At 41.7% G+C, this 26117-nt stretch overlaps 1 protein-coding gene across 5 annotated transcripts in view; it reads left to right on the plus strand.

Moving 5' to 3' along the window:
• The window catches only part of SLC4A10 (solute carrier family 4 member 10), a 223203-nt gene that overhangs the window by 163588 nt on the left and 33498 nt on the right, over window positions 1–26117 (plus strand). For all 5 annotated transcript variants that reach the window (XM_038750972.1, XM_038750973.1, XM_038750974.1 and 2 more), the window contains 7 exons: window positions 1142–1229; window positions 2091–2237; window positions 3851–3951; window positions 7693–7867; window positions 8599–8732; window positions 9440–9685; window positions 22434–22539. In XM_038750972.1, the coding sequence (XP_038606900.1) occupies window positions 1142–1229; window positions 2091–2237; window positions 3851–3951; window positions 7693–7867; window positions 8599–8732; window positions 9440–9685; window positions 22434–22539 (997 nt within the window). The remainder of the gene's footprint in view (window positions 1–1141; window positions 1230–2090; window positions 2238–3850; window positions 3952–7692; window positions 7868–8598; window positions 8733–9439; window positions 9686–22433; window positions 22540–26117) is intronic.

A 26117-nucleotide genomic window follows, 5' to 3' on the forward strand; every position in this document is an offset into this window, starting at 1 on the left:
TGTTGTACTCTCCAACGAGCTCAATAAATATCATTGATGATGATGATATGGTTGTCTTAGACACCTATTTAGTGCTGAAAACTGTACTAAATAATGGGAGAAAATATATATATGGGTGAGTATTAGAAACAGACCCTGGCTCTCCAGAGGCTCACAATTTAATAATAATGTTGGGCAGGGCTTTGGCAAAAGACACAGTAGAAAGATGAAACAGTACAAATATAAAACAAAATTAAAGACAAGTTCATATTATATCCTCAGTGAATGTTTTGGTATTGATCTTTAACTGCTGTCATGCTTCTAAGCTTTAGGAAAAGGAAATTTCTCAAGCATCAGTCATCTCTTCCCTACCCCTCAGAAAATACTGTGCATTCTTAACAGAGCAGCAAAATGCCATGCTCTGTGGAGTAGATATCTCATCTTGGGATATGTTAAATCTTTTGACAGTTATAGAGCTTTCACTAAGGAAGAACGGCACAAATTGTATATTTTTTTCCTCATCATACCATGTTAGGTGTTTGCCTTGTCACCCAGTCCAGTTCTGAGCTTGACAGACAGTATTTTTAGTGGTCATAATAGTATAGTTTAGAAGTATAGGTTGTGAAAGTCTCATTATCTTTTAAAGATTTACTTTGTTTTTCTCCTGATTCTGATATGTGTAAAAATGGCCACCTGAACTATTTTTTCTTCTTTTGGCAGAGGAATCAGTCAGATTAACGGTTCGCCAATTTGATCTGTCAACAAATCCATTAGCTTCCAAATTGACAGACTTCCTTGAACATCTATTTGGGGTTTTTATTGGGAAGTTCACTTTCTTCTCTTGTTCCATGGCAAATATTTCTCTGAATCACCTCACAGTCCCATATTGCCACTTTTCTAAGCATCTGCCATACTGGTTCTTTCCTTTCAGAAGAACGTCTCCACTTCCAGCATCTTCCTGGATGTCCATTCTGTAGAAAATGTTAAATTAGATAGTTTAATGTTTTGTCAGCCAAATAAAAGTCTCTGAAGAATACTTAAAGTTCTTGTTCAAACAAGAGTGTAAAAGGAAAGTTGGACAGCCAGCACCTCTAAAGTGTGATTCTGAATTAATTTCATTTTATGATTCCCTTTTTTAAACTTTTATTTTTGTCTCTTATAGATTTTTGTTTATTCTTCTGGGACCACTGGGAAAGGGTCAGCAATACCATGAGATTGGCAGGTCGATTGCAACACTAATGACAGATGAGGTATTTATTTGTATTTACTAGGTATTTTTTCATGTTTTACATTGGCTGTTTGTGAGGGCTGAAATATCCATTCCCATCATTTCCCTGGAAACATCTAGCTTCTCTCCAAGCAAATCCAAATAGGAAGGGGGACCATCTTGTCAAGAATGATCGAGTCTCACGATTATTGGCTTTACCAGTTGTCAACCAATCCTGAGTATTTCTCTCAACTGCAGCACTAGAAATGATCTCTTTTTATAAGGGAAACTTTGTATATTGGTATGTTGACATATTTCTAATATTAAAGGAATCAAACACGGGTGATTTGGAGGAATGGATGAGACTAGTACCAGACATTTAAAAATACAGATCTAGCCATCATTTACAGGGGCACCTGGATCTGTATTTTTAAATGTCTGGTACTAGTCTCATCCATTCCTCCAAACCACCCATGTCTGATTCCTTTTTGGTACTTCAGAAGTTTCTCGTTAATATTAGAAATATGTCAACATACCAAGGGGTATGACCCAAGGGGGGTCAGAAAGGGAACCCAGTTTCCAAGACTTTGTGTGAGTTGGTGAAGGTGAGGTGGTGGCAGTTCACCCAAAACCTGCCACTCCACCCATCTCCATAGGCCTTCCCCCAACCTTGGACACTTTTTGACTCCCATAAACCTTGGAAAGCTTGACTTCTCTTAGCCAATCCTCACTTCCTGGAATCACAGAAACCATTATCAATTAGCAGCTTCCTTTTTCCTGAAAACTGGTGAGCAAAGAGTGTCAGATAGAAGCCCCAGAAAATAAACATACCACATATTATTGGATTTTTTTTACAGTGCTGTGTGAGGTGTGAAATGAAGTTTTCCTTGTCTTTTTACTTCAGGTATTCCACGACGTGGCTTACAAAGCTAAAGATCGCAATGATTTGGTTTCAGGAATAGATGAGTTCCTTGATCAGGTCACCGTCCTTCCTCCAGGAGAATGGGATCCTACCATCCGAATAGAGCCACCCAAAAACGTGCCTTCTCAGGTGTGTATGTTCCTAGTGGAGTCTGAGCTGCCGTATTTCCGTAAGCCTAAATACCATAAGCCCTCACGAAGTCTCCAGACTGCTTCAGGGCAGTGCCATGGCCCCTAAACCTGAAAGAAAGTAGTGCTGGGAGCAGGAATCCTGAGACATTCCCCTAATCTGGGTGATTCCAGTAAACTGAAATGGTCTTTCACTTGTGGATTTCAGTCCAATCAATCATTGGTGGTGATTGAGCACTTTGTTTGGAGAGCACTGTCCTAAGACTATAGTACAATAGAGTTGGTAGGCATGATCCTTGCCCTCAATAAACTTGCAATCTAATAGGGGAGATGGATGCTAAATTACAGATAGGAGGAGTGGCCAATTCAGAAATAATTGTACGGTCCCTGTGCTGTCTCTTAAACATCTGTTTACCTTTCAATATCTGGTCATCATTTTGTGGTTCTATAATTGAGCAGTAGTATCAGCTCGGTAAAAGCTCTGCCTGATTATGTTTACGACAGTTATTAACTTTTTGATATGTAGTGACTCAAATTGTCAGTTTGTGGAGAGTATGTAAAAGGATGACTTGCTTAGGTTATGTTCTTTGCAGTTTTATCCAATGAAAAAAAATCTAAATTCTGAAATAAAAAAGGAGCATTCAATTGAAATTCAGTTAATTCCTGATTCATTGAGAGGAATTCTGAAGATTTTGTTGGTGTACTACAATCTTGTAATACAGAATAATTTTTTACTTGAATTTGGGAAGCATCTTTTGTTTGAGAGGAAGGGCAGGGAAGGTGGTGAGAGAGGAGTATTTTTCTTGCCGTTATAGCTGTTGACCTCTGGAGAACTCGGAACAGAAATAACTGTTGAATTCAGGGCCTTCAGAGTGTTATTGGAAAATGAGTATTTTGAAGAGAAGTTTTGATTTTCCTGAATGGGGTGAGGAAATCGAATAGAAAGGCGATTCCCTGAGTTTTTATTTGGCTTTGAGATCTTCAAATCCCAGAATAAGTACTGAATAAGTTTGTGATTTGGGCCTGTTTTCTAAAACTCTTGGAAAATGAGAGATTGAATTAGCCAGTATGGAAGAATAAAAGGCCCAGAAGTCAAAGTTGTAAATCTGCTGCTTTCTCTAATTACTTAGGCTGACATGCTAAATAGAGTCCTTCAAAACCCAGGGTGGGGTTTGTGTAGGGTGGGGTTTGTGTAGGATGGGGAGTGAGAGTGTGAGCACCTTAACCTTCCCCAAAATTTCCTTGGGTTTCTCTGAAAAATAAATTTCTACAGCAATTGACCTTCAATCTCAAATTGTCCCATTAACCAAACTCCTGCTAGGGCTTCAGTACTTGTGTAACGTGATAACAATATGTTCTTTCAACAAAACTTGCATAGATGGTTTGCATTTCCACTTTTCTTACCCTCCAACACCACTTCTAGTAATTAAATATAAATTTCTGTGTTTAATTTCAGTTGGTTGGTGACTATGAACTTGATTTTGTTGCCAACTCCATTCTGGAATGGGACATAAGCCAAATTAAAAAATGCTAATTTTTGCCCCGTTCTGAAGAAATTGCCCTAGGAGTTGGGGTGAGCAGAGGCTGAACTGCTGTGTTCTGGTCTTCCTCTAGGAAAAGCGGAAGGTCCCTGCAGTGCCCAATGGAACTGCAGCCCATGGGGAAGCGGAGCCTCATGGCGGACACAGTGGACCTGAATTACAGCGGACTGGAAGGTAGGGGCAAGCACTGCTGAGAGATTACTTCAGTCTACCTGTGGGAGTAATTGCTATATTAAGAACTAAATTTTCTGTGCGTGTCATGCACTTCGATCAGTGTGACAATATTGGAGATTAGCAGTCCCCAGTACAAAGACAGTTGCCCGTTCTTAACCTCACTCAGCTTTCAAGATGCTGGGCAAAATTCTCTAAAAGTTCTTAGGATGAAAGCAGAATCAACAGGGCCTAATTTGTGCAGCTTGCTGGGGCTCAGTCTCAGGAACTGCTCCAGAGCTGTGGCACATTTTAGTCCTGAAGACCTGCTGCCCAAAGTCTGTGGCAGGTTGGATACCTTGGAACTCATGAGTAGCGTGAGAGGGAAGGAAGATGGAATTATCTGAGCTTTTCTGCTCTTCAAATGCCCCCTTCCTCCTTCCTCTGCATCTGAAGGAAATTCATTGGTCCCAGCATAAATGAAGAACTGGAAGAGTCAGGGGACAGGAAAGAGCTTTGCTTTGCCGGACCTAATTGGATGTCTGAATCACTGAACCTTCCCTCCAAATATATTATCAACCCGGAACGTTCAGGTGGGAGAAAATGCAGTGAATGGAAACTCAGCCTTTCACTCTTTGGCAGAGCTTTACTTTTTAGGACAAGAGAAATAATGGAAAAACAGAGCAAGGGACCTGGGGAGGGGGGTATAAGTGATGGTATTTTGGATTTTTCAGGCTGTAGTTTGAAAGGGCTTTATTTTTTTTTCAGTTGTACACATCTGCAGAGATGAAAGCTATTTATTCTCTTAAATGTCTTATTGTGCTTTTTGACAGCTTGTCTCTGAGCAGTATGTGAGTGAAAAAATAGGACTCTTTGGGTAGGCATTCCTTAAGGAGTGTGTGTGTTTCTCTGAAATCTCCGACAATTTCTACCTAACAGCATTGAGTTTAGTCTATTTTTTCTGGTTTTTCATTACAGAGGTGGTGTCTTTGAACTTGTTCTTTGAAGCCATGAACATTATTTTTTCTTCCCACTGAAACCATTGTTACTCAGAGTTTCAATCCTTTCCTTTTAGCTTTGCCACTGCTCTGCTGCCACGCCATCCTCCACCCCTACTGTATTTATTTTGAGGGGATTTTGAGCAGGGCTTGTTCAGATCTGGGTCTGGGGGGATGGACTGAAGTTCTCCTTTTCCTTACTGCTTCCTGAATCCTGAATCTGGTATCTTCACTTCTCCAGAGTTCTTCCACAGTTTCTGTTGCTGACATGGCTTGAAGTTTCCATAACTCATCTCTCTACCGGAGTTGCTGATGCACACCTTGGGGCTGCTCTTGCACTGTTCCCTGTAATGACATCCTACTTCTAGAATTAGTGTTCTGTACTGCTAAAATTACATCAGCTAAAATTACTATACACAGTAATATATAGGCTAGTTCACACTAATGGATGATTTAATAAATAGTTAAGTAGAAAGCACTTTGCAAATGTAAAGTGTTGTAGAAATTGTACATAACTACTAATGATTGGTAAATCGATCACGTTGGGAGAATACAGCACATTAATAAGTCATTAAGTACCAACAAAAGTCAAAGGTCTCAATGCAGGGGGGTGGGATATGTTTTTATTTCTTTGAGTACCATGAACTCCCTATAGGCTTGAGATTTGAAGTTTCATTCAACAGCTTTCCTTCAATTAAAATAATTCTAATTTTAAAAATTCTTTCCTCCCCGCAACAGAAGCCTTTCTAAATTAACTGATCCAAAGTCATTCTCACCTCTGCTTCTAGGACTGTGGATGTTAAAAAAAAAAAGTTAAAAAATTTTAGCAACTTAGAATGTGTATTTTATCAGGACTTAACAGAACTCATTACTCAAAATGTCTCTGGTTCAGAATGGAAAAGCCACCATTTTCAAGTGGGCTCTTAAGCTGTTGGAAGACCTTTCCCATGACTAAATCACAGACAAGGCAGGAGCATTATGATTCAGTGAACAAGTGTTCAGTATATCACAATGTAATTGTACTTTAGTGTTGGTACAATTCCTACCTCAGAGTGTGATGCTAATCATAGGTTTACTCATTGTAGCACAACACCATTATTCCAACAAGAACAGGTTGCTTTCACGAGAAACAAGGGTCAGAGAACAGCTGATATGGAAACCAGAAAGGTCCATTCTTGGTAGCACCTCAAAATAAGAAGTGACTTCATAGAAAATTCATTCAATCATACGTTCGCTTGAGCCCCTTCCTTCCTCTCCCCCTCGTCCCCCCTCCATCCCCCGCATCTTACCTCCTTCCCTTCCCCGCAGCACCTGTATATATGTATATATGTTTGTACATATTTATTACTCTATTTATTTATTTTACTTGTACCTATCTGTTCTATTTATTTTATTTTGTTAGCATGTTTGGTTTTGTTCTCTGTCTCCCCCTTCTAGACTGTGAGCCCACTGTTGGGTAGGGACTGTCTCTATATGTTGCCAGCTTGTACGTCCCAAGCGCCTAGTACAGTGCTCTGCACACAGTAAGTGCTCAATAAATATGATTGATTGATTGATTGATTGATTCGCCCATTTTATCTTCCCAGGGCCTACCAGGGCCCATTGAACATGATCAAAAGTGCTTAAGAACCAGTATGTTCTGCACAGTCAGAAAGGTGGCCCACTGAATCACACTGGGTATGCTCAATTGTAGCTTTCCTTGAGTCAGAATTGACTTTTAGATTGAATACCAGGGGACTTCTCAGGCCCAAGTGAAACCCAAACAAACATTTGAGCTCAGAAACTATGCCTCTGTGGGGTCAGAGTGATCTAAGAGGCAGGAGCAATAAATGTTTGGGGAGGAGCCAGTCTAGACTAGGCCCAATAAGGCAATTGCACCAGATTCTATGCCTTAGGTCTCCACCTTTCCAGTGAGCAAGACTCCTTGAAGCTGCTGTTGCACCGATGACTGCAACTGGGTAGACAGGGGCAGTTGAGGGTGAGCGTTTCCTCCCAGGACTGCCACCTCAGGTGACAACTCTGCAAAGTTCCCCACGCTTGGAAGGATGGAGCCCCCTTAAGCACAGAGACTAGGACTGTCCAAAGTGATGCCAGACAGGGAGGTAGGGTGGGAGTGTTAGGGCTGTTACTAAAAGGCTGGATTTTTCCTCTGAATTGTACAAAACTCTGACAGGGCTCTGCAGCAAGTTAGAAAGTCCAGACCACAGTGCGGGGCCTATATCATGGCTTCTAGTCTGGGGTAGCATCCCATGAGGGCCATTCTTCTGTTGGCTTCAGGGGCCATGATCCAGCTCTGCCCCTTGTTCTCCATAGTGGAGACCATGTGTATCTCCCCCTCCCTCAGTGGGGGCAGTTTCTTTGGAGATAGTGGAGACAACTTGGGGAGTGCAGTAGGGAGACAGGAGGAGAAAGTAGTGGGTGATACTGGGGGAATGGCATAGATTGTTGGAAAATTTTATGTAGGTCAGAAAATAACCTCATCAATAAGAGGCTTTAAGACCTAGCTGAAGGAACTTGGGCTTTCTTGTTTCTAGCAGAATTTGCTAGGGATTGAGGAAATCAAGATCTGAAAGGCTGTATTTGAGCTCCATAACATATAAAATGAGTACCAATCAGTTGATCTATAATAAAACACGGCAAATTAATGGTTCTCGCTTGTACAGATGGAAAAGTTATTCTCTGGCTTGGAAGCAAAGCATGATAAATATTTTGATTGGGGACTTCTTATATTTGGGTCTCACTTCTGTGTTTTCTCTGTCTCTTTCAGGATTTTTGGGGGACTTATTTTAGATATCAAAAGAAAAGCACCATACTTCTGGAGTGACTTTAGAGATGCTTTGAGCCTGCAGTGCTTAGCATCTTTTCTGTTTCTCTATTGTGCTTGTATGTCTCCTGTCATTACCTTCGGAGGACTGCTGGGAGAAGCCACGGAAGGACGTATAGTATGTGTGTTGTACTTCTGCACATTTTAAAAATACGGTCACTTTGTGAGGTCCACGAACTTTAGGTTTCCTTTGTGGCCTGGCCAGTCAACCAGTCAAGCCTTGGTGCTTATCAAGTGCTTACTGTGTGAAGAGCACTGCACCAAGTGCTAGAGAGGGCACAGTAGAGTAAGCAGACAAGGAACTTCCCCCAAGGAACTTACAGTCTAGCTAGCGGTCATGGATTCTGCTTGCAAATTCCCAGTTTTAACAGTTGAAGAGAAAGAATGACAGAGTGTTTACAATTAGAAACCTGTGGAGCTTCAGTCAACATACAAGGCTTTCTCCTGCTTCCATTCTTAGCCCTCTCCTTGGCCCTCTATGAAGGCTTGGTCACCCTGCTTCAACCCCCACCCAGGATGGCTTTAAACTTGCAGGGGGCAAGTAGGTAGTAAGCCTGTGGTGCCCAGGGAGAGAGGGAGTGTGTGATAGTGATTTGTCCCTACTGTCTTCTTCTGAAATTTAGCCCTGTCTGCCAATCTTGATATCATTCGATCAACCAATGATATTCATTGAGTGCTGCTTACATGCAGACCATTTTACTAAGCATTTGGTAGAGTACAACAGAATTAGTGGACGTGTTTCCTGCCCATAGCAAGTTGTAAAAGAGATCTTATTCACTTAGGATTTGCTTGTAACTGTGATGTCTTCCCTTCAACTTACGAAATGTAATTATTTGGATTTCCACATAGAGTGCAATCGAATCTTTATTTGGAGCTTCAATGACTGGGATAGCCTATTCTCTCTTTGGTGGACAACCTCTGACAATACTTGGAAGCACAGGACCAGTTTTGGTATTTGAAAAGATATTATTCAAGTTTTGCAAGTAAGTGGATGTGAGTTTGATTTTTACCCAAAGTTTCATTTACAGTGCATTCCCAGGAGCATTTTTCACAGAAGCCATGTGGCCTTGAGGAAAGAGCAGGGCCCCGGAGTCCGAGGGTCTACATTCCAATTCTGGCTCTTCCACTTGCCTGCTGTGTGACCTTGGGCAAGATGCTTAACTTATCTGTGCTTCAGTTTCCTCATCTAATAAGTGGGACTAATATACCTGTTCTCCCTCCTACTTAGACTATAAGCTTCATGTATCGGACCTGATTGTCTTGTTTCTACCCCAACACCTAGTACAATGTTTGGCACACAGTAAGCATTTAAAATACCTTTATCATTATTTTTACACAGTCATCAGCTCCCATTTCCTTTTTGGTCCACAGACTTGAAAAAATAAAATGGGTAAAAGATGAAATCAGGTTTGAGGAATATGCCTGCAGTCTTTTGGGAAACTTTAACTCAGCAAACTATAGCATCTTCAAAAAGTGCTCAAGATGGCCATCCAAGTGTTGCTGATGACCATTCTCTGGAAATACTCCAACCAAAGAAGCCTGGGTCTAATTGTAAGCTCATTATGGGCAGAGAACGTGTCTGCTAATTCTGCTGTATTGTACTCCTCCAGGTGCTTAGTTCAGTGCTCCACACATAATAAGCACTCAGTAAATACTATTGGTGATTGTTTTTTCCTTCTCTATCCCCTAGAGATTATGGATTGTCGTATCTGTCTCTGAGAGCTAGCATCGGCCTCTGGACGGCAACTCTGTGCATCATTCTTGTGGCCACAGATGCTAGTTCCCTAGTCTGCTATATAACCCGGTTTACTGAAGAAGCTTTTGCTTCTCTAATCTGCATCATTTTCATCTACGAGGCCCTGGAGAAGCTGTTCCATCTCAGTGAATCTTATCCAATCAACATGCATAACAATTTGGAACTACTGACCCATTACTCGTAAGTCTGATTTCTTCTGTTAACTGGGGATTTTCTTTGGATAAATTCTATTTGACTATATGAAACGTGCAGAAAAGGAAAAGTGCTTTGACATTAGTGATTCATTGCCCAACTTGAAACCTATAGTGTACAGAATAACAAGATCATATTAAAGATTTTGAAATTCTGTTGCTAAATGTTGCATGAAATAACTTAGCTATAAACTGTTTTGAAAAAATTCTATTCATACCTTTAGGTCCACCTGATTTTAAAGGAATTGATTGTTTTGGTTTAAAACCAGCAAATAACAGTTCTGGGCTGTTTGGCTAATGGTAATGTCATTACAGGGTATTATTGCCAGTGCACCACTGCAAATCAAAGATTTAAAAATAAAATCGTTTTGTGAGAAATTCAAGCTACTGATTCTCCATGGAGCCAGGTAGAAAAGTGATCTTTGTCACATCAAAATGTATTCAGTGCCTCGGAAAGCTGCACTGGGTTTAAAGGGTAGGTTTAGCCCCTGTTAGATTATTTTTTTCTCTCCATCGGAGTGGAAAGAATTGAAGAAGGTTATGATGATCAGAGATCGGGGGAAAGGATAGAACTAAGTATTCCCTGTTCATCCACCGGTGTGTACAGGAAATTCTTTTCTTGTTTATATAGTGTATTATTTCTGATTTGCAGTGAGTGGAGAGAAGCAGCTGTAGATTTACTTGGGCATAGGTCATTGAAAAACTTGTATGGTAAGAGCCATGCTTCCATTTTGCCTATCAAGATGGAACTCAGAAGAATGTGAATAATCCTGATCATAATGCTTCAAATTTATTCAACCATTTCCATCAGTTGAACTTCAAGCATCTGAGACATGGAGGTCACCTAGTCTCCAAACATTGCAAAGTGCCAGTATAAATACCTAGGCCCCTAATAGGGATATGTAACTAAACTATGTAGTAGTTATAGTATTTATTGAGCACCCACTGAGTGCCACGCACTCAACTAAAATACTTGACCCTAAAAATATTTTAATCATTAGCAGAAGTTTGCAATAAAACTTAGGCTGTCTGTCTCTTGAGCCATCAGATGAGGCTGGCATTCTTTGTAACACTGTACCATGTGGGGACTCAAAAGTAATTAGTTTTCTTTAATTGATACAAGTAAAAATGATAGGAAAGGCAGAGGAAAATTAAGCCCATAATATAGGACATGAATTTTTATGCCATAGTCGTTCATTCAGTCAATTATATTTGAGTGCTTACTGTGTGCAGAGCATTGTAGTACAGTTCAGCAATAGAGAGAGACAATCCCTGCCCACACCAGGCTTGATAGACATGTTCCCTGCTCACAAGGAGCTTACAGTGTGGTGGGGGGGTGATAGACGTTAAAAATGAATTATGGTTATGTACTTAAGTGCTGTGGGGTTGAGGGTGGGATGAATATCAAGTGCTTCAAGGATACAAATCCAAGAGCAAGGGTGACATAGAAGGGAGAGGGAGGTTCTTGTGGAGTGGGAAAATACAGACTGAATGGTTGCATTCCCTAAATTTATCACCATTTGGCCTGAGACTTCTGCAGAGTAACTCCCTAGATATGGAAAAGGGACTTGAATAAATAATGACAAATTTAATGAAGCTGATCTTACTTCTTAGTCAATACTGAAGCACTAAAGCCCTGTGGAATAGTGGTATAGACCTAGGGGGAAGCGGTTGTCAACTAAGCCTCAGCAGTTTGCCTCCTTGAACCTAACTCTGAAAGGGAGGTGAGACAGTGTTCACGATCACAGAAATCTGCTCCAGCTAACCAACAGTTTACCAAGAATCAACTCAGTTGCTGCTAAAGCCCCCAGCAGCCTCCAAAACCTAAATATATATTTTGCCATTGTTTCTTTTAATTTTGGAATGTTTGCTTTCACCTAGGATGACTTATGGATTTCCAGGCAGTTCACATTTACAGAATAAACTTCCTTTGCTGGCTAGAGTAAGGCTGTCTTTACAGTGAGTGCCTCCTCCTTTGGGGCATGGCTTCCCTGAAGAGTAGAGTTAGCTCATAGACGGACCAGCGTCCAAAGTCCAGGCAGAGTACAGATGGCTGAGTGCACAAGGAGAGCAAGAGCAATGAGTCAGTGCAAATCTATTTTCTAATGCAAACTTGTTAGATTTCTTTTTTTTAAGAACAAAGACCTTGTCCCTCCTGGAAACCTGATAATCTGTTTTAGACATTGCTGAATTTTTCGGGCTGAGTCTTGTTGAGCAATCTGACTCCATTAAAGCCTAGAGGAAAAAGTTCCATTATGCCAGTTAGAAATCCTAAAATTGTCCTGCCTTCATGTTTCATGAGTCAGTTTTCTATATTTCTCCTGTACTTGGTCCTTCTGAAAGAAGGTGCTTGGAGGCTCTGGAAATCTTTCACAGATGAGAATTTCAAGGTATCCCCTCCCTCCACTACAGTTTAATTATAACCATTTCCAGGAGTATTCTTTTAATAAAGCCAGCATAGAGCTCCTTAAAAATGCATTGCTCAAATGGTTGAAAATGATTCATTATTCATTAAATAATCTATTGTATGCAGAGGACAATATTAGATGTTTTGAAAATAATTATATGGTATAAAAGTGAAGTGCTCACTCTGCTGTAGAATCCACATTCCCCTCTGCACACTGAGTGCCTAATGTGGGCCAGGGTATTGCTGTCTTCTGGTTTATCTGCTTGTTCTCTCTTCTGGTTGCTAAGGAGAATCCATCTCCATATTTACTTTGTGCTTATGGGCTGAGAGAGACTTGTATGAGCTCTATTTTCTCTAGTACTTCTTTCTTTCCCGGTGAACATACGGTGCTGCATATCTTAAGGTACTTGGATTCAATCAAACTGGCCATTTGTTTCTTTTAAGAGCATTAGGATCAGAACATACTGCCCACAGGTGCCTCCCACAGTTTGGACTTTTCTTAAACCTGCAGGCCTGGTACTTATCTGACTGAGAAGCCTGAGGCTACTTTAAGTTTATAAAATTGGTGCTGCAAAGCAGTAGGCCTTTGCAGGATTAGGCATGGGAGAGAGAGGAGGGATCCATCTGGGAACACATTTACGAAAGTAATATGATCTTGTGTATTGCTTGTACCAACAAGCTCATACACTGGACCTGTGCCTGATTTAATTCTGTTTCCCTAGCTCATCCCTACTTTGGACTTGTTCCTTACCCATACAAAGGACCTGCTTTAGGTAGGACCACCCTGCCATTATTCAGTTTTGTTTCTAAGATTTATAGTATGAGACAGAGAAAGGGATGGTTTTCATTCATTTATTCAATTGTATTTATTGAGCACTTCCTGTGTGCAGAGCACTGTACTAAGTGCTTGGGAAGTACAAATAGGAAACATATAGAGACGTTCCCTACCCAACAACGACATAGTCTAGAAGGGGGAGGCAGATAACAAAACAAGTAGATAGGTGTCAATACCATCAGAATAAATAGAATTATAGCTATGCACACATCATTAATAAAATAGAGTAATAAATATGTACAAATATACACAAATTCTGTGGGGAGGGGAAAGGGGGTAGGGCAGAGAGAGGGAGCTGCTTCTCAAGGTTTCAATTCTGGATAACACACTTGCCAGTTGTGTGACCTTGGACAAGTCATTTAACATCTCTGTGCTTCATTCAGGACTATTTATTGAGTGCTTACTGTGTGCAGAGCACTGTACGGGGCACTTAAGTTTCCTCGTCTATAAGCCCTGAGTGAGAACAGTGGCTCTATCCAATTTGATTATCTTGTATCTTCCCTAGCACTTAGTACAGTGCTTAGCATTAGCATAGTATATGCTCAACAAATACTATTATTATTATTATTATTGTTGAAGTACCTGCAAAGTTCATAGTAATATACCTGGGCTACCTGGATTTTTTTTATTGTCTCCAGCATAGTGCATTTTTCAAGGATTTCTGTTTGTCTGGCCTTACTTCTGGCGAAATTAGCGATGCTGTCTTCTGGATGGTGTTCACAGGTTGGGTGGTATTTGTGTTCGTACTTCCATTATGGGCAAGTGAAGCTTTGTTGAGGTCATTCACTTGCCTATTGGTCTACAGGGCGAATTTTGGGTGGTTTGGGAGGCCTTCAATCCAGTTATTCCAGAAGAGTTTCTCCGGTTTGGGGGTGCCCCAGTCATTACCTTTTGAGGGCATCCTGCCTTTGAGGTAATTGTTAGAATGGTGGCCTGGGTTCCTCTGAAGTTAATGCTGTGCTCTTTATCCTGAATGTCCTGTCCCAGACTGATGCTATAATCTGGTTTCCTTTTTTGTTTGTGTTCTTACTGTTGGAAAATATGTATTTTTTGTGAAATGAAGGGGTCTCACCGAGTTGTAACTGAGAGCTTCTTCCTGGACTTTTACCAAGCCCAGAAATCCACCCACAATACACCTGTGAGCCCACCAGGCAGGATTGAACTACAAGTTATCCTGCAGTGCACATCAAAACCGTGGTCCCACGGGGATGCTGCATTGAGCTAAAGCGTTTTCAGCTGGAATTAGCAGTGAACACACCACTTGTGAGCACCAGCTTCAAGACAGAATCCCAGCTTGTTGCGAATAGAATTGAACAGAGACAGGCATACAGTAATGTATGTGCATAAGCATATACACATACCTGTAGACGTGTGTGTGTGTTAAAGATGTAGTTATCCTACAGATTTGCAGATGAATGTTGATGGTTTTTTATGCTATTTAAGCACATACTATGTGCCATGCACTGTACTAAGCACTGGTGAGAAGCAGCGTGGCTCAGTGGAAACAGTCCAGGCTTCGGAGTCCGAGGTCATGGGTTCAAATCCCAGCTCTGCCAACTGTCAGCTGTGTGACTTTGGGCAAGTCACTTCACATCTCTGTGCCTCAGTTACCTCATCTGCAAAATGGGGGTTAAGACTGTGAGCCCCCCGTGGGACAACCTGATCACCTTGTAACCTCCTCAGTGCTTAGAACAGTGCTTTGCACATAGGAAGTTCTTAATAAATGCCATTATCATTATTATTATTATACAAGCCAATCAAGTTAGACACAGTCTGTCTCATACGGGGCTCACATTCTTAATCCCCATTTTACAGATAATAATAATGATAGCATTTATTAAGCACTTACTATGTGCAAAGCGCTGTTCTAAGCACTGGGGAGGTTACAAGGTGATCAGGTTGTCCCACGGGGAGCTCACACCCTTAATCCCCATTTTACAGATGAGGTAACTGAGGCAGAGAAATGAAGTGATTTAGCCAAACTCACACAGCTGACAATTGGTGGAGCCAGAATTTGAACCCATGACCTCTGACTCCAAAGCCTGTGCTCTTTCCACTGAGTAACGCTGCTTCTCAGTAGTGACTCAGCCATGCTTTATTGAGCGCTTACTGTATGCAGAGCACTGTACTAAGCGCTTGGGGATGAGAACCCGTGATCTCTGACTCCCAAGCCCGGGCGCTTTCCACTAAGCTACGCTGCTTCTCAGTAGTGATTCTGGCACGCCATGCAGTGCCCACCAAACCCGACGGCTTTTATTGGACAAGGGTCCCCTCTAGGGGGGCAGCATGAGCAACCAATAATAATAATAATAATGATGATGATATTTGTTAAGCGCTTACTATGTGCAAAGCACTGTTCTAAGCGCTGGGGAAGATACAAGCTGATCAGATTGTCCCACATGGGGCTCACAGTCTTAATCCCCATTTTACAGATGAGGTAACTGAGGCACAGAGAAGTTAAGTGACTTGCCCAAAGTCACACAGCTGACAATTGGCGGATCCGGGATTTGAACCCATGACCTCTGACTCCCAAGCTCGTGCTCTTTCCATTAAGTCATGCTGCTTCCCGGCATCTAGGTGTCAGTGTTATTGAACCATTTTCTTGCACAGAGGACCCATGAAATGGGCTGATTTGTTGCCGATCTGTACTTTCCAAGTGCTTAGTACAGTGCTTTGCACACAGTAAGCACTCAATAAATACGAATGAATGAATGAAAATGTAATATGGCAACTTTTCTGAGCCCTTGCCAATCACGATGTGCATCACATCCTGAAAGACCAGTTTGGTGCAAGAGGACAGGTGGAGGGAGTTGGTGGTGGGGTGGGAGGTGACCTCCTATGTATGTGCTCGTGGGGGTGAAGACTCAAGTGGAATGGTAATGCAGTAGGTGAGACAATAAGCGGGGAAGCGAGAGATTAGCTAAGGGAAGGCTTCCTTGAGGAGATGTGATTTTTTTAAGGCTTGCAAGATGGTTAGATAGTGGTCTTTGAAGGGGGAGGGAATTCCAGAGAGGAATAGGAGTGGAGCACAAGCAAGAGGTTGACAGTGAGAGAGAGAGAGGCACCATCTGCAAAAACTTTTCAAAATGTCTTTTCTTGTAGAAGTATGGCAAAACCCAAAAGCAAATACAAACCTGATTTGGAAACAGTGAGAGTGATAAACTGTATGGGTGAATTAATCAGAATCTGGAGGTTTGAATTCTACAGAATTTATGCTCTATACACAAAATATATTCCCTGAGGATGAAAGATGAAATCCTCCATCACTGTTTGATTTTGATCATCTCATTAAGAAAAGAGATTACAAGAAATGGGGAAAGGGAAGCCAGGTTTAGTCACAGGAGTGACACAAGGATCTTTAAGGATTTTTTTTTCCAAAGAAGAGTAGTGAGTTTACTTTTAGAAGTGAAGAGGAACAGGCAGTGGATAAAATTCATAAATCAGCGGGCGAGCAGACCTGATTCAGCCATTATGCATGGGACAAGACAAAATTGCTTTGTGGATATGCTTAAAGCTTCTTGTAATAATAGTAATAATGATGATGGCATTTGTTAAGCGCTTACTATGTGCAAAGCACTGTTCTAAGCGCTGGGGGGGATACAAGGTGATCAGGTTGTCCTAGTGGGGCTCAGAGTCTTAGTCCCCGTTTGACAGACGAGGGAACTGAGGCCCAGAGAAGTGAAGTGACTTGCCCAAGGTCACACAGCTGACAAGTAGCAGAGCCAGGATCGGAACCCACAACCTCTGACTCCTGAGCCCGGACTCTTGCCACTAAGCCACGCTGCTTCCCACGCTGCTTGTAGTAGTCCTAGGAAAAGGAATAACACTGTAATTCATAATGATTACAGAAAACTTAGGTTCAGGATAAAATGAACTCTATCAACTTCTTCTGAGGCCCAAACAGCCTTTGAAATGTGATGCACGTTTTTAAAGGGAAGCATCCAGAGCATGAGTAGAGCTGCACAAACCACTGTCACTATAATCAGTTCCTCTGCATAGGTTCTCGGTTCTGAAATCTCAGTACTAAAACACATCTGGCATTCTTGATGGGAGAGTATCGTTATCTCAAAGAAATTAGCTATGCAGGGTGAGTATTTTCATAGTTTAGTCAGTGCTCCTGCATAAAACCTTTACTTGGTTTGGTTTTGAGGTCCACATGATACTCTAAGTATGTCTTGTTTTTGTGACCTTTTCCCCACTAATTAGTGTTTATTTGTTGTCATGGTAATTCCCTCCTCCCATTTACCACTCTAGCTACCATCCATTTCCAAGGACAGTTTTATTAGAATTCTCTGTACCCCATTGTGATTTATTAAAATGAGGACTTTGAATTAGGCCAGACTCATGTGATCCCCTCTATATAGAGATACATAGGCTCGGATTTTCTAGTTTCATGCATGAAAATGAAGGGCAAAATACTACAGAAATAGCATGTGTTAATGTAAGGACAGCCATTTAGTCGTCTTACCCTTGGTATCCTTTATTAAAGTCTTAACTGCTAATATTGCCCCAAGCAAATATTATTAATATCTTAATTCTTGGACAATTGCACAAGTGCCTTTTTGGCATGGTGATGAATCTTTATGATTTCCCTTGACACTGTAATGTGTACTTTATTTCACAGGCTTCCTGCCTTGCTTGGTCTTGATTTCAATTTAAAATGAGTAGAACTTTCTAATTTCTAATGATTCAAGGGGCTAAATATACCATGAAAACATGTTAATCTTTTTAATGCAAGGTAAAAGTGATTTAATGTCATATAGTATGAGAGTTCACATTGAACTTCCGAAATATGCCATCTATTAAAGTTTAGGTAAATGCAAGACTTGAAAGATTGAAGACAGACAGTCTTATTTAGGGAATTCCTATTCATATGGAAACATTAGGCTTGGGTGTGTGAATTGCAGAGTGGAGGGTGTTGTACTGGATTAAATCTCCACCAAAGTTCTTTTGTACTCTTTGCAGTAATAATAATAATAGCGGAATTTATTAAACGCTTACTATGTGGCAAACACTGTTATAAGCCCTGGGGAAGTATATACATAATAATCAGATCAGACTCTGTCCCTTTCCCTCATAGGATTTGCAGTCTAGGAGGGAGAGAGAACAAGTATTTAATCCCCAAATGAGAGAACTGTAAATGAGAAAATACAGGCAGAGAGTTTGGGTGTTGGGTATTCTTGCTAGAAAATCCTAAAATCCTTAATCGTAAAGAGTTGTGCAATTACAGACATTTTCAAATGTAGAGCTTTTTTTTTTTCCTGTTAGAACTCCTAGACCTCAGGACAGCCAAAACCTAAAACTAAGAAAAGATCAGTGGAGGGGAGAAGTTTTTTTTAAGGCACTTGCTCCCTTCACCACCATTCATTCAATCGTATTTATTGAGCGCTTACTGTGTGCAGAGCACTGTACTAAGCGCTTGAGAGCTCTTCAGCTCTTTTCTTCTAAACCAACTATACTAGGCATTTTACCGATCTCCCCAACCCCCCTCTGCCTTCCAATCTTTATGGTTTCCTAGTTTAGCCCAAAACCCAAATCTGACCACTCCTATTACCTTTTTAATAAGAATAGAAACCTAAATGGAGCTCCAGATCTATGACCTTCTTTTCCCAATTATATTCCCATCCCTCTACTTTTTTATGATATTTGTTAAGGGCTGATTATGTGCCAGGCACTGTACTAAGTGTTGAGGTATATACAAGATAATTGGGTTGGACATGGTCCCTGTCCCATCCATATTGGGCTCACAGTCTTAATCCCCATTTTGCATGTGAAGTAACTGAGGCCCAGAGAAGTTAAGTGACTTGCTCAAAGTCACACAGGAGACAGTACAGAGCTGGGATTAGAACTCAGGTCCTCTGATTCCTAGGCCCATGCTCTTTCCACTAGGCCATGTTGCTTCTCAAGAATGGAAACAGTGGCCCAGATAGAATGCCCTTTTGCTATTGAAAGGAAGAAGGAGTAATCTTCCATAAAGATGGCTCATGCCAACCCATCCCTCTGTTTCTAAAGCTTCCTCTGGACCAGGATGTGTAGGGGAGGAGGGAGAGGGACATTTGTCTACAGTTCACAAGCTCGTCATCTGTAAAAGGGCGGGTGTCTTCGACACTATCAGGCTCACATTAACACTGAAATACCATGTGATTGAATTAATTTCAAACATGGCTGAAGTTTGTCACCTTGATTACATGTTACTTGATTCCTCTCCCCCTTGTCCCCCTTTCCATCCCCCCATCTTACCTCCTTCCCTTCCCCACAGCACCTGTATATATGTATATATGTTTGTACATATTTATTACTCTATTTATTTTCTTTGTACATATCTATTCTATTTATTTTATTTTGTTAGTATGTTTGGTTTTGTTCTCTGTCTCCCCCTTTTAGACTCTGTGAGCCCACTGTTGGGTAGGGACTGTCTCTATATGTTGCCAATTTGTACTTCCCAAGCACTTAGTACAGTGCTCTGCACATAGTAAGCGCTCAATAAATACGATTGATGATGATGTTGCACGGCCCATATCTTGCTGCAGGTTTTAAAGGGACTTGCTTTCATCAGGAAAGAGGTTTGAAAATAAGCCAACCACCAATTGTCCACCTTCAAGAGGAATTGCTGAAATTAGCCATGATGGCAAACAAGTAACCCAAATGGAAAAAAGTGTTCTAGTCATCATTCTATTTAATAAATACTATCACTAGTTTTACTAAAACTCCCACTCTGATGGACTGAGATCAGTGAGAATGGGCAAAACTCCAGCTGTTCTATCACATTATCTCTTCCAGGAAAGTACATAAGCAATCAGCTCTGGTACGATAGCAGAGCTTGTCCATTATGTCTTTAAGTAAAAGCAGTTTCTCCCAAATGGAGACATTTAATTACAATACTTATCAAATCACCATGAAACCATTAGTGTAACTTAGAGGTTGTTAAGGTGCTGTCTGAGCTCTGGCAGTAAAGAGCAGTGGAGTGTAATGTTAGGCAAATATGGCATTTAAAGGCATAAAATATCCCCCACTACATGGTTGTCAGCAGTAGGGGTTTCACTTTAGTTTTTCCATTTACTCACTTGACAGACATTGAGTGCACAGCTACTCCAGGGCTGAAATTTTTCATTGCACTCTTTTTGAACATTTCATGGTAAAGATGAGCTGTTCCTTACCAGTCAGCCTTAACAAATGCTTTATCATAAATTGTGCTCAAAGCAAAGTTCAGGATGAAGTTAACACTAAAACACCCTCATGTATTCCCTCCCATTCCAACCCAATGTTGTATATTTTAGGACAGAGTGCTGTGGCATTGAGGGAAGGCAGTGAAGAAGACCTTTGTCATATTTTCTGATTGCTCCAGCTTAGCATGTCTTCTATTAGGAGCTCAGGATGCTAACTGAAATGGACAATAACCTTTCCTTGAGTCCTTGTGGACACATACAGCCTTCTAAACTGTAAGCTTCTTATGGGCAGGGAACATGTCTACTAATTCTGTTTTTAATGGTACTCTCCCGATCACTTAGTACAGTGTTCTGCATACAGTAAGTGTTCAATAAATACGATTGATTGTTTTCTTGATTTGGGAAAAACTCAGTTTATAGCTTTTTGTCAAAATCCTTTGGCAGAAAGACCCCATAGAGTCATCTTCAGTGAGCTGTTTGTCATCCCCGGAAGCCCAGAAAAATCAATCAATCACTGGTTTTATTGAGCACTTATTGAGAGAAGGGCATTCATTCATTCATTCAATCGTATTTATTGAGCACTTACTGTGTGCAGAGCACTGTATTAAGCGCTTGGGAAGTACAAGTTGGCAACATGTAGAGACGGTCCCTACCCAACAGCGGGCTCACAGTCTAGCCTGCTTTATCATGGCATGGGTTCTAATTCCAGTTCTGCCAATTGCCTGCTGTATGACCTTGGGCAAGTCACTTCACTTCTCTGTGTCTCAGTTCCCTCATCTGTAAAATGGGGATTAAGACTATGAGCCCACTGTGGGACAGGGACTGTGTCCAACCTGATTAGCTTATATAAACCCCAGTACTTAGTACAGAATTTGGCATATAACAAGCACTTAACAAAAAACAAATGCTTAAGTGGGCAGATCACTGTACTAGTACTTGGAAGAATACAATACAAAGGAGTAGGCATAGATGGTCCTTGCCCAAAAATATCTTACATACAAAGGGGAACATAGATTAAAATAGATTACAGATGGATGTGTACATAAGTGCTGTGGGGCTGGGGAAGGGAGAATATCAAAATCCTTAAGGGGAATAAAAGATGCAGAAGGGAAGGCTTACATAGCTTAAGGGTTGCTCATCTGTAAAAAAAGGAAGTCAATAGCAGTACGAGGACCATGCATTTCAATAACTTGTCATCCTTACTAGCTAGATTGTAGGCTGACCAAATAAAGCCATTTGGAATTCTGTCCATTTTTCATAACCTTTTGAAACAGAGGGTGAGGGTATATGACATTTCTCGTGGTTGTCAAGCATGTAATGATGCAGGGGAGACTTGGACTAGCAGCTGATGGGTAGCAGCTTGGCTTAGTGGAAAGAGCATGGGCTTGGGAGTAAGAGGATGGGGGTTCTAATCCCAGCTCCACCACTTGTCTGACAAGCAAGCCACTTAACTTCTCTGTGCCAGTTACCTCATCTGTAAAATGGGGATTAAGATTCTGAGCCCCACGTGGGACAACCTGATTACTTTGTATTATGACATAACAGTGCTTGGCACATAATAAGCGCTTAACAAATACCATCATTATTATAAAGAAGGAGAAGCAGCACAAAACTGCATGGCTTTAGGTACTCATGGTCTGGACTCACCTTCAGTCTTCAAGCATGACCAGCCCATTGAGTCTTGTTGGCCCTGGGCAACAAAAAGAGCTGTGTCAGACCAGGTGCTTGACCCTGCCCTCTGCTTCCTCTCTCCCCATTTTGGGGGTCTGTGGGCTAAAGAGGGGTTTTAGGGTGGCAGTAGTGCTGGCATGCATGCATGCATGAATGAATGCACCACGTTTTTGTAACAGAGCCCCCTCCAATCTCTCTGCCACATGTGTATAACCCAGGGCATTGACATTCCCACACTGAAAGGATACATATGTGGATGTGGGAACTAGAAGTCCAGGAGGTCACAAGGACAACTAACTGTGCACAGGTCAAAGCACTCCCAAACCTGACCTTCCTCCAACAAGTGGGCCTGGGATCAGGCTGGGCCTGGTGCTGACAGGCCACAACTTGGTCAGAGTCAGGCTAGACGTGATCCCAACAGGTCACAGATTTGGTCTGGGCCAGTCAGGGTCAAGGCAGGGGGTGACAATCATGGGTTTCTGGCCTTACAGGCTTCTAAGGACTGTGGGGGTCATCTGTTGGTGATGTGCCAGTGCTTAGAACAGTGCTTGGCACACAGTAAAGCTTAACAAATGCCATCATGATTATTATCTTGGACACATTTTAGACTGATTATTACAATATATAAGTGAAAAAAGACATTGTTTTGCCTTTTCAGATGTAACTGTGTGGAACCCCACAATCCTAGCAATAATACCTTGAAGGCTTGGAGTGACCACAATATCTCGGCTTCTGACATAACATGGGAAAACTTAACTCTGTCAGTAAGTGAAAAACTGAAAGATGAACGAGTGCATGAATTTTATCTCCTTGGGTCTATTATAATGCAAAAACCATCACTCTGTCATGCATGTCATAAGATAACTGTTAAAAGAATTTCAGGAGTCACCTGTTTGGCTTCATGAGTCTCTGTGTAAAGAACTCTGAGATAAACCGTACCATTTAGTTGCTAATATGGAAAGCTGGAGGCAGCCCTTGGTGAATTGCTCGGAAATGAAATTTCCCTACAAACAACAGGGGTATCTGACTGAGATTGTCAGAACACATTAAATGACAACATTGGATTTGACCTAAATTCTATCAGATGGTAAAACCAAAGCTGCCATTTGTGGAAATAATCTATAAACTTTCATTTATACCACAAAACACTCCTCCAGTTGTTCATGTTACGTCGTTGGGGAGGGGTGATTTGCTAGCCTCTCAACTGAACCACAGAAGACTGGTTTTCAGCATTCTTATAAGCCATTTCTGGACAGTAGCTAGTTGGGGATTTTGATTTTCAATAATGGCAGCATGGTGTTTACTTGCTTCGGTGAAATATTAGGGGAGGTGAAGAGCAGGAGAACACACTCTTAGAGATTAAATGGGTGAGAAGTTAAAGTCTCCCTGTCTAGTGGATAGAGCACAGGCTTGGGAGTCAGAAGGATCTGGATTCTAATCCCAGCTCTGCCACTTGTCTGCTCTGTGATCTTGGGTAGGTCATTTAACTGTGCCACAGTTTACCTAATCTGTAAAATGGTGATTAAGACTGAGCCCAATGAGGGATGTCATGGACTGTGTCCAACCCAATTACCTCGTATCTACCCCAGTATGTAGAGCAGTGTCTTGCATCTAGTAAGCACTTAAATGCCACAGTTATTACTGGAAGACTTTGCAGCCCAGCACTGAGAGTGAGACTGGGCTGACCTATCAGTTCCTTGGGCATCCAATGTGCTCAGGGTTTACTGCCGGCTCAGTTTATGACATTTTGGGATGCTGCCGATTATTTTAAACCTCACTTCCCTCTGTCCTGAAAGCTGTTCCGCTTTCTCCTTCTCTGCTTCCCAACAGTCTGGCTGAGGGTATGTGCATTTGGTGCCAACCTCATTTTTGTTTTTGAAGCCAGGGACGTGTATGCCCAAGGCCCTGTTCCCACCTGCTGCTGTGATAATAACAATAATGATTGGGGTATTTAAGTGCTTACTCTGCATCAAGCACTGCACTAAGTGCTGGGATAGAAGCCGGATAATCAGATCAGAGAGAGCCCCTGCCTCCTTCAGGATTGGTGCTTTGGCTTTAATTGAGGGGCTGCTCGGGCTTGACAGCAGTAAAGCCCTCAGACTGTATCTTAAATCGCAGGGCTGCCTCAACCCAGCCGGCAACTGGAACCACTTGTGGGAGAGAGACCTGTCGTGCTGCTTCCTGCACTGAGGGAAGATTAATTCACAACTAGGCTGCAGGAGACAGCAAGGAGCCACCTGAGTCTTTCTAGTCCGTCCCTAGTTCGTGGAACAGCAGCCAACTTGGCCACCGTAGAGCCAGACACATTCTGCCTGTATTTCACACCCACTGGGCTGTTGCTTCCAGGAAGCCTTAGCCGTGCCAGTAATAAAAGATGACAGAGAAGCAACAGGACCCAGTGGAAAGACCGTGGGCCTTGGAGTCAGAGGGCCTGGGTTCTAATCCCATCTCTGTCACTTGGCTGCTGTGGGACCTTGGGCAAGTCACTTAACTTCTCTGGGCCTCATTTTCCTCTTCTGTGAAAATGGGGTTTAAATAGTTGTCCTCTCTCCCTCTTAAACTGTGAGTCCCACGTGGACCAGGAATTATGTCCACTCTGTTTATAATGAATCAACCCCAGTGCTTAGTAATGTGCTTGACACCTAGTAAGCACTTAACAAAAGCCATTATTATTATTATTATTATATTATGGTTAGGGCAGGCACACCCTCTTCCAGTGTTTGCTGCTAGGACTCGTTCCTATCACCTGCAACCAGGACTGGAAAGGTCACTTAACTTCTCTGTGACTCAGTTCTCTCATCCGCAAAATGAGGATTCAGTGCGTGTTCTCCCGCTTGCTTAGACTTTGAGCCCCATGTGAGTCCCGATTATCTTGGATCTACCCCCAGTGGTTATTACAGTGCTTGGCGCATAGTAAGAGCTTAAAAAATTATGCAGTTATTGTGATTACCACCACCAACTCGACTGCAGCCTCCCAAGTGCTTAGTACAGTTCTCAGGACTAGAAGGATGAGGGCCAGGAGAGAACACATCTCCCAGCTCCATCCAGTCTGTAAACTCCCATCCTGAGAGAGAAGCACTGGAACCAGTTGAGTACTGGAACCAATTGAGCACTGGGCTGGGAGAAGGCTACTGTTTCCCAGTGCTGGGCTGACCCTTTTGGGTCATTCAGTGGGGTTTGTAGCCTGGCTGCACTTTTGGTTAAACCTCAGGACTAACTGCCTCTGTGTTGCAACAACTCCTTTAGCATGAATCAATCAGTCAGTCCATTAATGGTATTTATTGAGCACCTAGGACCTTCTGACTCCCAGCCCCACGCTCTATCCACTAGGCTTGTCCTGTTCTTTCACAAACTTTGCTGATCATTAATGACGTTTAGCTTTCGATTCAAAACAGTGAGTTTGATTTGGGTAGCCAGCCGATAATTTTGGTGCGGCCACCAATGTAATAAATCAAAATAATTGATACTCTCAATGAAATGATTATCAGGTATTACATTTTTAGTTTTTAGCCTAATTTTAAATTGAGGCAGCTGTGCTAGGGCTAACAGCACCGTGATCTCTGAGATCATTTTAGTGGTTCCTCCATTGCAGGTTTGAGACTAGTTCTGCTCACGGTTCCCTACTTCCATCTAAATTGCTAAATTTGGACCAAGAGCCTAATTGGGTTCACATTTTATGTCAGAAAAGACAGTTGTCCTTAAATTGTTCATTCCTTAATTTTTAACAAAAGTACAATTAGTTAAAATATTGCTGAAGATCCTGCCACTGAAGCAAAATGGGAAAAAAACAAAAACCGAAAAGGACATTGATTTTTCCACGCAGTGTAATGGTTCAACAATTTTGTGGAGTATGCTGCCACCTTGTGGTGCCGACATTAGCTAGACAAACATTGTGTAGTCCCAGAAATCCTACAAAGAGAAAGCAAAGATCACCATCATGTTGCCATTTGCCCGTATTAGTACAACAAAATTGTTCTAGATATCCCTTCTCTCACTTTTCCAGTGTCAGTCAAAGTGCTTCAAGCTACTATTTCATATCTATCCTATTTATTTTATTTTGTTAGTATGTTTGGTTTTGTTCTCTGTCTCCCCCTTTTAGACTGTGAGCCCACTGTTGGGTAGGGACTGTCTCTATATGTTGCCAATTTGTACTTCCCAAGCGCTTAGTACAGTGCTCTGCACATAGTAAGCGCTCAATAAATACGATTGATGATGATGATGATGATTTTTGAGATTTTCAACCCAAAATAATCCTTCTCATTGCTTTATTTCCACGAACTTTTTCAAGAACTTCAGCCTCAATTTTCCTTTTCTTCCTGCTAGACAGTACTCTGAGCACAAG

The sequence above is a fragment of the Tachyglossus aculeatus genome, chromosome 9 (genome assembly GCF_015852505.1).
Source record: "Tachyglossus aculeatus isolate mTacAcu1 chromosome 9, mTacAcu1.pri, whole genome shotgun sequence".
Taxonomy (NCBI): domain Eukaryota; kingdom Metazoa; phylum Chordata; class Mammalia; order Monotremata; family Tachyglossidae; genus Tachyglossus; species Tachyglossus aculeatus.